Source organism: Rutidosis leptorrhynchoides, unplaced genomic scaffold (genome assembly GCF_046630445.1).
Source record: "Rutidosis leptorrhynchoides isolate AG116_Rl617_1_P2 unplaced genomic scaffold, CSIRO_AGI_Rlap_v1 contig44, whole genome shotgun sequence".
In the NCBI taxonomy this organism is placed as follows: domain Eukaryota; kingdom Viridiplantae; phylum Streptophyta; class Magnoliopsida; order Asterales; family Asteraceae; genus Rutidosis; species Rutidosis leptorrhynchoides.
In genome coordinates, this window is record NW_027266672.1 from 64,143 (window position 1) to 75,931 (window position 11,789).

The 11,789-nt window shown below is 40.0% G+C and overlaps 2 protein-coding genes across 2 annotated transcripts; both read left to right on the top strand.

The window, feature by feature from the left end:
• The first annotated feature begins 1,464 nt into the window (after window positions 1-1,464).
• On the top strand, window positions 1,465-5,128 carry LOC139883718 (alpha-galactosidase 1-like). Its single transcript, XM_071867855.1, has 15 exons — window positions 1,465-1,667; window positions 2,416-2,474; window positions 2,765-2,821; window positions 2,918-2,952; window positions 3,052-3,155; window positions 3,260-3,335; window positions 3,464-3,522; window positions 3,610-3,675; window positions 3,760-3,843; window positions 4,044-4,108; window positions 4,225-4,307; window positions 4,389-4,479; window positions 4,566-4,615; window positions 4,743-4,883; window positions 5,036-5,128. The coding sequence occupies exons 1-15, from the start codon at window positions 1,465-1,467 to the stop codon at window positions 5,126-5,128; spliced, it is 1,266 nt and encodes a 421-aa protein (XP_071723956.1).
• A 418-nt stretch (window positions 5,129-5,546) lies between these two features.
• Window positions 5,547-11,642, top strand: LOC139883720 (alpha-galactosidase 1-like). Its single transcript, XM_071867856.1, has 16 exons — window positions 5,547-5,622; window positions 7,256-7,610; window positions 8,804-8,862; window positions 9,248-9,304; window positions 9,396-9,430; window positions 9,526-9,629; window positions 9,735-9,810; window positions 9,938-9,996; window positions 10,084-10,149; window positions 10,247-10,330; window positions 10,548-10,612; window positions 10,716-10,798; window positions 10,883-10,973; window positions 11,062-11,111; window positions 11,224-11,364; window positions 11,550-11,642. Exons 1-16 carry the CDS (start codon window positions 5,547-5,549, stop codon window positions 11,640-11,642), a joined length of 1,494 nt encoding a protein of 497 aa, XP_071723957.1.
• Window positions 11,643-11,789: the final 147 nt, after the last annotated feature.

Below are 11,789 nucleotides of genomic sequence, written 5' to 3' on the forward strand. Positions count from 1 at the left end.
ATTTTTTAATCTCGCATAGAAATTTAAATTTTAGCCAATTTTCGCCGTAAATGTTGAAACAAAATTGGCATTTGAATATTAATTTTAGAACTGATCGAGAAATTTCCTCTGGTGACCACCATAGCTTTAAAGTAGAAGGCCTGTTGGGAGAGAGATATCAACATTTTTGGTCTTCTCCTTTGGGACATCTATCGTAAAATGAAATGGATGATGGTTTTTGATTGCCGGTTATAGAGGGGATCATGTAGTATCGCTGCTCATCAACGATTAAACTTTAAAGCTGGAATACTAAAAAGGAATGATGGGATTTACACCATATACTATATACATGATTATTGATCTCTTATCCACTTCCACGTTCGCTTATCCTATTTTCTGCTCTTATTTGAAAAAAAAAAAATCCGAATTCAATTTTCAAATTTCAAACTGGAAAATAAGTTCTCGCATTGTATGAATCATATCAATTCAGGTCATCCTATAAAAGCTAAGTTCTTTTTTCTCGACACACAAAATAAATAATTCAGGACAAACATTATTATTTGTCGAGTAGCCTCCCTTAATAAATAATAGAAAATAATAGAAATGGTTCATGAACTTTGGTCAGAGGTCCAATATGATCTCTAACTATTTAATTTGTACGATATGATCTTTAAACTTTAGCCAAATGTATAATGTTGTCTCTGATCTTTCAATTTGTCCAATATTACTAACTTGTACACACATTAGAATTTTATGAACCACACTGAACAAATCGAAAGTTTCAGGGGTGATATCGCAATATTGGATAAAAGTTCAGATACCGCATTATAGATCGAATCAAATTTAAAGATTATTATTGTCATTACCCATTTATTGATGATATGAAGTAAAGTTTGTTAAATTGGATAGACGTGATTGACTAACGTCGTCCCTTGCTTTTTATCCGTTTCGGATTACTAACTTGTACACACATTAGAATTTTACGGACCACACTAAACAGATCGAAAGTTTAGGGGTGATATCGCAATATCCGCATTATAGATCGAATCAAATTTAAAAGATTATTCTTGTCATTACCCATTTATTGATGATATGAAGTAAAGTTTGTTAAATTGGATAGAAGTGATGGACTAACTTCGTCCCTTACTTTTTGTCCGTTTCGGATTAGCGGCAAAATCATTCTGCGGATATGCACAGACCAATCCTTGTCGTGAATGGAAAGAAAGATAAGGACAAAAGACAAAAAAAAAAAAAAAGGGAAAGCGAGAGAGAGGAAGAGAGAGAGTCAGTGTCGTTTTCGTAAATTCGTGTTACCCTTCTCTGCTCTGCCGACTGCGATGACGAGAGATAGAGAGAGAGGTCCAGCCTATATATACTCGACGCTGGTCCTTATCCCCGTTTCAACGTTGCTTCCGCATCACATCCATACTCTGTAGAGAGAGAGAGAGAGAGGGGATAGTGGTGGTGGTGGTGGTGGGGACGAAGATGGTGGGGAGGAAGTGGGAGCGACGGCCTGCTTCTGGCCGTGCTGTTCGCGTGCGTTTGGTGGCCGTCGGCGGCCGGCGGGGCTCCGGGGGAGCTGCCTCGAAGGCGAAGGTGGATTTGAAGTCGTCCACGTACTTGCACTACAAGCAGGAGTACCGCCGGAACCTGCTCGCCAATGGCCTCGGCCTCACTCCTCCCATGGGGTACAGTACCTCTCTCTCTCTCTCTCTCTCTCTCTCTCTCTCTCTCTCTAGTGGCGATGATGATCGGTTCCGGGATCCGTTTTACGACGTCGTCTCGCGTTGAATGCTGCTGATACCCTTCAGACAGTTTTCACTGTTCCCGAGATGTTGCCGTGAATCGGTGCGATTTTCGTCGGCGCGGTGATTGCGATTGTTGTCCGGGGAGCGTCGGTCGCTTGTCCGTTTGTGGGTGTCGTTCTCTATTATTCGATGAGCGCGATTCTGGGATGACCGACCGCTCAGCTTACTCCCCGAGATGCTCGAGATGTCGTCAAATTGTCTGCTTGTCGATCCATAAAAATTACAGCGCTTCCCCTGCTCTGTTCCACCTACCTCTGCACGTGGACATGTGTGTATGATCCGCCGAGGAACACGGATCTTCTCAGTCCCGACACAGCACACGAACAAATTACGAAATATCGACATATACTTTCTTTTAAATTTTCCACATATGTATTATTTTAAACTACGCTGAAGAGTATTTTTGCTTTAAAAAGTGATCTTTTTGTGTAAGCGCTTGTTATTTTGGAACGTTGCTATCTGCGCTGCGGCCTTGAACGAGGTCGAATGGAGCATATTTAATTTATCCTTTTTGTCTTTTTCAATAATGTGTTTTTTTTAAAATTAATTTCTTGTAATGTTTTCCTGTTTTATTTCTCTCGAATGATAACGCAATCCTGTAATGATTTCATTCTCCTCGTGTATGCAGGTGGAATAGTTGGAATCACTTCGCGTGCGTAATTAATGAAACGGTCATTAGAGAGACTGGTTCGTGCTGAACATTAGTTTCTGCTAAACATTTTTCATCTCTTCTCTTATGGGTTCATGATCAAACTGAGTAAATTACTTTCGTTGCTTCTTGAGTTCAAATCATATTTCTTGATACAGTTGAAAACTGGTCATCTTAGTATAAACCATTGCTTTTCTCTTTTAGTTTTTCCAGCCTAAAGTTGCTCGGGCATGAATAAATTGATGTATTATGAGGTTAAAACGCTATTAAGGATGGACATTGCTTCTTGAGCTTAATAATTTTGACATATCCGGGTTTATTTTTCTAGCTGATGCTCTGGTTTCTACCGGTCTTTCGAAGCTGGGTTATGAGTATGTCAACATAGGTATGTACGCTCCAAGTACTTACTTCCTCTGTATATTGTCCTAATGGCGCCGTTCGTTGTCGGTTGTTGTATGCCCTGATTGATTTTTCTATACAGATGATTGCTGGGCTGAGATAGCACGCGATTACCACGTAAGTCTTTTTATCCTTTCGGGGCTTTGAACACTGTAACCGAAACGATTCAGAACTTGCATTCTGATTATGCTCGACTACATGTTGTAATGATGGCAGGGCAATTTCGTACCCAAGAATACGGCATTTCCGTCTGGCATCAAAGCTCTTGCCGACTATGTTCACAGCAAAGGTTTGAAGATAGGAATTTATTCGGACTCCGGGTACAACATCTGGCCATTGTTGCTACGAGAATTACCGATATATTGAAATATCAATCGATTTTTCCATTTATAATTTAGTTGACAGATTTGTTTCCTGGGTTCAGCTATTTTACTTGTAGCAAGACCATGCCTGGATCACTTGGTCACGAGGAACAAGATGCCAAAACCTTTGCAGCTTGGGTTTGTCTTCTTGCCTACCTAAGCATTTTTTTCATGTTTGCTTCAAATTAGATGTTGTAGATGCAATTTTCAACAATAGTTGTCCTTTCGATCACAAAGCATAATGAATGACTGCATTATTTCTGCAGGGAATTGATTATCTGAAGTATGATAACTGCAACAACGGTGGCACGAAGCCAACCGTCAGGTAACAGATAGACTAAGAGTAGCATTGCTCTTAGTATTCTCAAGGAAAGTTAGATTCGGGTACTGATTCAATTGTTTCATTATGTAGATACCCTGTGATGACCCGAGCTCTGATGAAGGCTGGGCGCCCGATTTTCTTCTCACTTTGCGAATGGTAAACTACTTGGAAGTGAGCTGTATCATTTTTTTCTCGTTCACGTGTTTTACTTCTACATTATCTTGACCTTTTGGCTTTTAGGGGGGATTTGCACCCAGCTCTATGGGGCGCCAAGATAGGGAACAGCTGGAGGACAACGAATGATATTTCTGACACGTGGGACAGGTAGTCTTTTGTGCTTTCAACTTGCTCGTGTTTTTGTTTTTTGGTACGACTGTAAGGAAGTTTGCCCATGGATATCAAAGTCTTAGCGTGACATCCTCTGTTTGGCTTCTGTCCTCCAACGTGTACTTCAGGATTTACTAAGTTGCCTTGGAATTCAATCCCATTTACCGAGGATGATCAATCTTTTACTGTCCTTGCAGTATGATGAGTAGAGCTGACTTGAATGAACCCTACGCAGAGCTTGCCAGGCCTGGTGGCTGGAACGGTAATACCCTGAAAATCAATTAAAAAAAACAAAATAAAGAACGGCTATAGGTTAATATTGAATGTTTCGTGTTCAATTCCCAATCTTGGATCTCTTATAAATTTGTCAATCTGCAGATCCTGACATGCTTGAAGTTGGGAATGGAGGAATGACAAAGAACGAGTACATGGTTCACTTCAGTATATGGGCTATATCTAAGGTATCGCGGATGGTTGTAGTTACTGCATGACTGGTATATATAACACTGGGTCATCTTTTGATGAGTTAAGATGTAATGTAGGCCCCTCTTCTTCTTGGCTGCGATATCCGGAATTTAAGCAAGGATACTTGGGAAATAATTTCCAACAAGGAGGTCATTGCAGTGAACCAAGGTCAAAACATTTCCCTGCCCTCATTTGATGAAATAGTCTAAAGCTATTGATCCTATTATTGAATTCGATTTGGTCATCTCTGGCAGATCCACTCGGAATTCAAGCCAAGAAGGTTCGGAGCGAAGGTGACCAAGAGGTATAAACTGCAGTACATAGACTTCTTTTTTTTTTTTTTTTTCCTGCAGTCTGTAGTGTATATGCTATTAGGCCGGTGTAGAGCTCAGCATATACTGAGAAAATGACTGCCAATCTCTTTCCTCAAGGTCTGGGCTGGCCCTATCGCTGGTTATCGGGTCGCCGTGCTTCTGGTAAACCGAGGCACTTATCGTTACGCATTGACAGCCCACTGGGACGACATCGGACTTCCGCTAGAGACTGTTGCCGAAGCCAGAGATCTCTGGGAGGTATTATTTCTAGAAGATCTATGCTGTTCTATGTTTGCTGATATAGTTCTCTGTGCCTCTTTTGTTTTTCCAATGAAATTGCCTGCTGCTTGCGGCCCTGCATTTCTTGCATGCTTGGACATGACGTTGGCTGTCTTATTCCTAATGCGCAGCACAAGACGTTGAAGAACACATTTGTTGGGAACATCTCGGCAACGATTGACGGTCACTCTTGCAAGCTGTACATTCTGAAGCCGGTCGGTTAGAGCGCTTCAAATTTCCGGCGGTCATGCCCTTTCCAGCCGAGCTGATTCTTTTGAAATCTCTTAGGATTTTCTTTCTTTTGCCATTTTTAGTCATCTGATGATGTCGCTCTTTCAATTTGCTAAGATCAAACCAATAAGAGAGAGTGTACATGTTTGCTTATTTGGAAATAAAGAGGAAATTCAAGTTTCTCGATGTGGGATCCATTGATTAATTTGGGCAATAGATAATAATTACCCTAAAAAAAAAAGTCTTTAAACCGTCTGACAATTACGTGGACCTAAGTTGCAAAGTCCGTCTTAACTTTATATATATATCCTCTTTTCTTTCCGTATGAGTGATGTGCTCTAGGGTGAGGCCGCTTTGCTTAAATCTGAGCGAGGCTAGCCTCGCCAGCAATAGGCAAGGCCACCTTGGTCTATGGTTGTGATTGCCTTTCCTAAATTTAAGCGAGGGGCGTGGATTGATATGGGTTCATCAGATTTAGCATTTTTTGGTAATTTTCCCATTTCAGCAAATGGAGATTAAGGTTGTCCCTTTTATTTTTTGGTCTCTGCCTACCCAATGGCTACAGGAAAATTAATAAAAAAATTTAGTTATAAACTTTCTAATTAAGTTCTAAACTTTCTGATTTGGCCACTTTAATCCTTAATCTTTGTGTGAAGTTCTAATGTGGTCCTTATAGACACTAGTCAATTTTTGTTGAAAATCGCTCAAAATAAACTTGCATTCATTTAGTAATTTTATAATTGATCGGATAATTTCCTTTCATGATCACTATAGCTTTGAAGTAGAAGGCCTTTTGTGTTGGGAATAGCTTTGAAGGAGAAGGCCTTTTGTGTCGGGAATACTAGAGAGAGTACCTTGGTCTTCCACTTCATATTGTCATCCCTCACTCATGCATCCAGTTGTACGAGGAGGAAATAGAAAAAAAAAAATAAAGAATTTTTAGAAAGAGTTTTCTGGTACATCTCTTGTAAAGACCATCTTTAAAAAAAAGAACTTAATGATTTTTAAATGCTGGGTACAAAGGGGATCAAATAGTATCGATGTTCATCGATGATTAAACTTTAATTCCGGAATATTAAAAAGAAACGGTGGGAATTACACTATATCTTTGGTCATTGATCTCTTATCCACTCCCATCTTCGCTCGTCCTCTCTTCTTCTATTACGTGAAAATAATCGAATTCAATTTTCAAATTTCTAACTGGTTTTTTCAATGTTTTCACTAGAAAACTAAGACTCTTATCTTCTACATTAGTCTGCTTCTATATAGGATATATATTCAAAGTAACATTGTCAGGAAAATAAGTTTGTTCTTGCGATGCGCATGTATCGTATCAATCTCAGTCGTCCAACCAAAGTGAATGAAATAAAGAATTAGGTCGAACATACTTCTTTTGTCAAGCAGCCTTCCTTATTAAATCACTTCTCAATCTTTTTATTTAGTTGAGATTATATCAAAGAAGCAATTATTAAGGAAAAATGACACAAATGGTCTTCGAATTTTAGTCTAGTTCAATATAGTTACTGAACTTTGATCCAATGCCCAATGTAGACCTAGAACTTTTCATTCATTCAATATTATCTCTTAAATTCAACTCAACATGCAATGTCATCTATGCAGTTTCAATTTATTTAAGATGGTCGCTAAACTTTTAATACATATCCAAGTTAGTCTTTCGATTATATGAAAATATTTGATGCAACTATCTTGAACATGTTTCACATTAAATAAATAAATGAAAAGTTTAGAGACGACACTACACGTCGCGCTAAAGTTTAAGGACCACATTGCTCGTTAGATCAAAGTTCGGTGATTACTAGCTATTATCTCAGTTATTAAGAGGATTCGAGTGTATGACCAAAAAAAAAGTAGAAACAGGATTCGAGTGATTCAGGGGAGTTTGTTAGATGCCATGGATGTAGCAACGTTGCACCTCGGGGAAGCACATTTTGTGGGCTTATCCGTTTCGGATTAACTGCACGATCAATCATGCTGCAGATAATCCTCGTCGTTAATGGATGGAGAGAGAGAGAGAGAGAGAGAGAGAGAGGGTAAGTGTCGTTTCCGCAAATCATGTTACTGATCTCTGCTCTGCTCTGCTCTGCTCTGCCCACTGCCAGTGAAACAGCCTATAAATACTCAACGCCCTACTCCTTATCCCGTCTCAACGCTGGCTGGCTCCTCATCCCATTTTCGTAGGAAACGGAATCCCGCAATTTACACTCTGCAGGTAGAGAGAGAGAGAGAGAGGATACTGGTGGCAGTGGTGGCGGTGATGGTGAGGGGAAAGTGGAGTGATCCCCTGCTTCTGGCGGTGGTGATCGCGTGCGTGTGGTGGCCGTTGGCGACCGACGGAGCTCCGGCGGGAGCGTCGAAGGCGAGGGTGGATTTGAAGTCGTCCAAGTACTTGCACTACCGGCAGGAGTACCGCAGGAACCTGCTCGCCAATGGCCTCGGCCTCACTCCTCCCATGGGGTACTACTACTCTCTCTCTCTCGCTCATGAGGATGATGATGATCGATTCCCCGTTCTGCCTTGCGACGTAGTCTTGTGATACCGTTCGGATTGTTTTCGCGGTTTATGAGATATATTTCGTAAACGCTGGTGCGATTTCGGTCTGCTTTACGATGTCGGTTGCTTGTCCTTTAGTGGGTGTCAATTCAATTATTTGAGGATCGATTCTGGGATGACCGACCGCTCGGCTAACTCTCTCTGATGCTCGAGATGTCATCAAATTGTCTGGTTGTCGATCGATAATGGCAAGATCATCTGTTCATCGCCGGAAACAGGGCATCCCCTGCTCACCAACCTTGGCTAATGGACATTTGTATGATCCACCCGGCAACGGAACTTCTCAGTCGTAACACAGCTCACGAACAAATTATTAGATATTTTTACGTATAATTTATGTGCTTATATTTTCGAATATATATTTTTCAAAACTTTGTTGAAGAAGTTGGTGAGTATTTTTGCTTAAAAGTCGTTTCTGTGTGTGTGTGTGTGTGTGTAAAGTCTTGTTCTTTTTGGAACATTGCTATGAATTTGTGACGAATACAAGTTTTTCTGTCAGTATAGCATTCTTCGGAATATGTATGGCTGTCTTTTTTATATAAGCTTATTTATTCATTTTTGCAAAATTTGAACTTACTAAATTCATTTTCTGAAAGAGATCCTAACAGAGTTTTAGGGGACAATATAAAAAATGTAATCTATGATTGGTCATATAATTGTGGTTACATAGATGCTTTTTATACAATATCCTTAACTCAGGGTATATTTTCTACTATATCATATTCTATATGATAGTCTTATGCATACAAAATGTATTTGGGTTAGAAAAAAAATTCTCTCTTTTTTTTGGTTTTGTTTTAGCTAGTGTGAAAAGTCTAAATATTTCATTGTTTCACAAGAGTAAGTCTCAAATCAATCAAATATACCAAGGAAAAAGCTATGTTGATAAGATTAACTTAGATAAATCCATTGCAAGACATCGGGTGAGGCAGATTGGACTCGAACGACATGCGGCAGATCGAATGACGGAGCATATTTATCCTTTTTGTCCTTTCCAATTATGTGTTCCTTTTAAATTGCTTCTCGTGTAATAATTCCTGTTTCCTCATCTCAAATGATAACGCAATCTTATGATGATGTCCTTCCCATGTTCGCAGGTGGAATAGTTGGAATCACTTCTGGTGTACGGTTAATGAAACGATCCTCAGAGAGACGGGTTCGTGCTAGCATTAGTTTCTGCTAAACAATGTTCAACTCTTTTCTTATGGGTTCTTGATCAAACTGAGTAAATTACTTTCCTTGCTTGTTAAGTTCCTCAGCAACAGCTCTTCTCTACCATGCAGACTTCAAATTATATTTCTTGATACAGTTACTAACTGGTCTTCTTCTTCAAGTTGATATCGATTAGGTCTCACTAGCATAAACCGTTGTTCTTTTCTTTTAGTTTTTCCAGCCTAAAGCTGCTTGGGCATGAATAAATAGTCCACAGTTCAGATTTTGAAAACTATAATAATGTATCGTGAGGTTAAAACGCTATGAAGGACGAACTTTGCTTCTTGAGCTTTTTGAGCATTTTGACATACTCGGGTTTGTTTTTACAGCTGATGCTCTGGTTTCTACTGGTCTTTCAAAGCTGGGCTACGAGTACGTCAACATAGGTATGCAGCACCAAGTTCTCGCTTCCTCTATTTTTGTAATGGCTTGTTCTTTGTCGATTGTTTTATGCCCTGATTGATTTTTTCTTTTCAGATGATTGCTGGGCTGAGATAGCACGTGATTACAATGTAAATCTTTCTATCCTTTTGGGGCTCTGAACTGTGAAATCCATTTCAGAACTCACATTCTAATTATGCTCGACTACATGACATGATAATGGCAGGGCAATTTAGTAGCCAAGAATACGACGTTTCCATCTGGCATCAAAGCTCTTGCCGATTATGTTCACAGCAAGGGTTTGAAGCTAGGAATATATTCGGATGCTGGGTATGACACCCTGCCATGATTGCTACGAGAATTACTGACATGTTTAAACGTCAATTGGTTTTTCTATTGATACTTAAGTTGACGGATTTTTTACCCTGCGTTCAGCTATTTTACCTGTAGCAAGACCATGCCTGGATCACTTGGTCGTGAGGAACAAGATGCCAAAACCTTTGCAGCTTGGGTTTGTCTTCCTGACTACCTGAGCATTTTTTTATGTTAACTTCAAATAAGAGGTTATAGATGTACTTTTCGACAATGGTTGTCCTTTTGATCACAAAACATAATGAAGAATTGCATTATTTCTCCAGGGAATTGATTATTTGAAGTATGATAACTGCAACAATGGTGGCACGAAGCCAACCATCAGGTAACAGAAAGACTGAGAGTAGTAGTGTTTCTTAATATTCTCAAAGAAGTTACATTTAAGTACTGATTCAATGGTTTGATCATGTAGATACCCTATAATGACCCGATCTCTGATGAAGGCTGGCCGCCCTATTTTCTTCTCACTTTGCGAATGGTAAACTACTTGGAAGTGATCTGTATCATTTTTTTCTCGTTCACATGTTTTACTTTGTCATGTGAACTCTACATTATCCTAACCTTTTGGCTATTAGGGGGGATTTGCACCCGGCTTTATGGGGCGCCAGGATAGGGAACAGCTGGAGGACGACAATGGATATTTCTGATACATGGGACAGGTAGTCACCGGTGCTTGCAACTTGCTCGTGTTATTTTGCTGTTTTTTCGTATATGACTGTCTAGAAGCTTACCCATGGATGTTAACGGATATTAAGGTCTCAGCAAACATCCTCTGTTTGGCTTCTGTCCTCCAAGTTGTACATTCAGGATTAAATAAATTGTCTCGGAATTCAATCTTATCTATAGAGGATGTTTAATCTTTTACTATCCTTGCAGTATGATGACTAGAGCTGACTTGAATGAACCGTATGCGGAGCTTGCCAGGCCTGGCGGCTGGAATGGTAGTACCTTAAAAAGCATAATCGACAAGACCTACTATAGGCTAATTGATGTTTCGAGTTCAATTCCCACTCTTTGATCTCTTATAAATTTGTCACTGTGCAGATCCTGACATGCTTGAAATTGGGAATGGAGGAATGGCAAAGAACGAGTACATAGTTCACTTCAGTATATGGGCTATATCCAAGGTATCGCGGACTCTGTCATAGTTATGAATGCGTGGTATATATATAGCACTGGGTCATCTTTTGATTAGTTAGAATGCAATGTAGGCCCCTCTTCTTCTTGGTTGCGATATCCGGAATTTGGACAACGATACTATGGAAATAATTTCCAACAAGGAGGTCATTGCAGTGAACCAAGGTCAAAACATTTCCCTGCCCTCAGTTGATGAAATAGTCTAAAACTAATGAATTCCTATTATTGAATTTAAATTGGTCATCTCTGGTAGATCCGCTCGGAATTCAAGCCAAGAAGGTTCGGAGTGAAGGTGACCAAGAGGTATAATTTGCAGTACATAGACATGCTTTGCTGGAGTTTGTAGTATCTGCGATTTTTGCTGGTATGGAGCTCAGCATTTACTGAAAAGATGCCCCCAATTTCTTTCCTCAAGGTCTGGGCCGGGCCTCTCACTGGTTATCGGCTCGCTGTGCTTCTGGTAAACCGAGGCGCATATCGTTATACAGTGATAGGCCACTGGAGCGACATTGGACTTCCGCCAGACACTGTTGTCGAAGCCAGAGATATCTGGGAGGTATCACTTTAAAAAGATCTATGCTGTTTTATGTTGCTAATATTGTTCTTTCTCTCTCTTTTATTTTTCCAATGAAATTTCCTGCTTGCTGTCTTGCATTTGCATACTTGGTATGACATTGGCCTTATCAAGCGCATACCTCCGAATTCTCTCCTTAATATTGTGGCATCTTTCTCCTATTGCAGCACAAGACTTTGGAGAAGACATTTGTTCGGAACATCACGGCAACAGTTGACGGTCACTCTTGCAAGATGTACATTCTGAAGCCAGTTTCTTAGAGCACTTCAAATTTCTGTCATTCCTGCCCTTTCCAGCTGAACTGATTCTATTAGGATCTCTTTGGGTTTTCTTTCTTTTGCATTTTTGGGTCACCTGATATCACTCTTTCAATTTGCTTAGATCAAACTAATAAGAGAGAGTAAGGT

Bases quoted from the DNA above. Each gene is read 5' to 3' on its own strand.
- LOC139883718 (XM_071867855.1), top strand. From the start codon at position 1,465: ATGGTGGGGAGGAAGTGGGAGCGACGGCCTGCTTCTGGCCGTGCTGTT. The intron at 3,336-3,463 runs GTTTGTCTTCTT...TTATTTCTGCAG, and splicing joins CCAAAACCTTTGCAGCTTGG to GGAATTGATTATCTGAAGTA. The intron at 3,523-3,609 runs GTAACAGATAGA...TTCATTATGTAG, and splicing joins GGCACGAAGCCAACCGTCAG to ATACCCTGTGATGACCCGAG.
- LOC139883720 (XM_071867856.1), top strand. From the start codon at position 5,547: ATGGTTGTGATTGCCTTTCCTAAATTTAAGCGAGGGGCGTGGATTGAT. The intron at 9,997-10,083 runs GTAACAGAAAGA...TTGATCATGTAG, and splicing joins GGCACGAAGCCAACCATCAG to ATACCCTATAATGACCCGAT. The intron at 10,150-10,246 runs GTAAACTACTTG...TTTGGCTATTAG, and splicing joins TTCTTCTCACTTTGCGAATG to GGGGGATTTGCACCCGGCTT.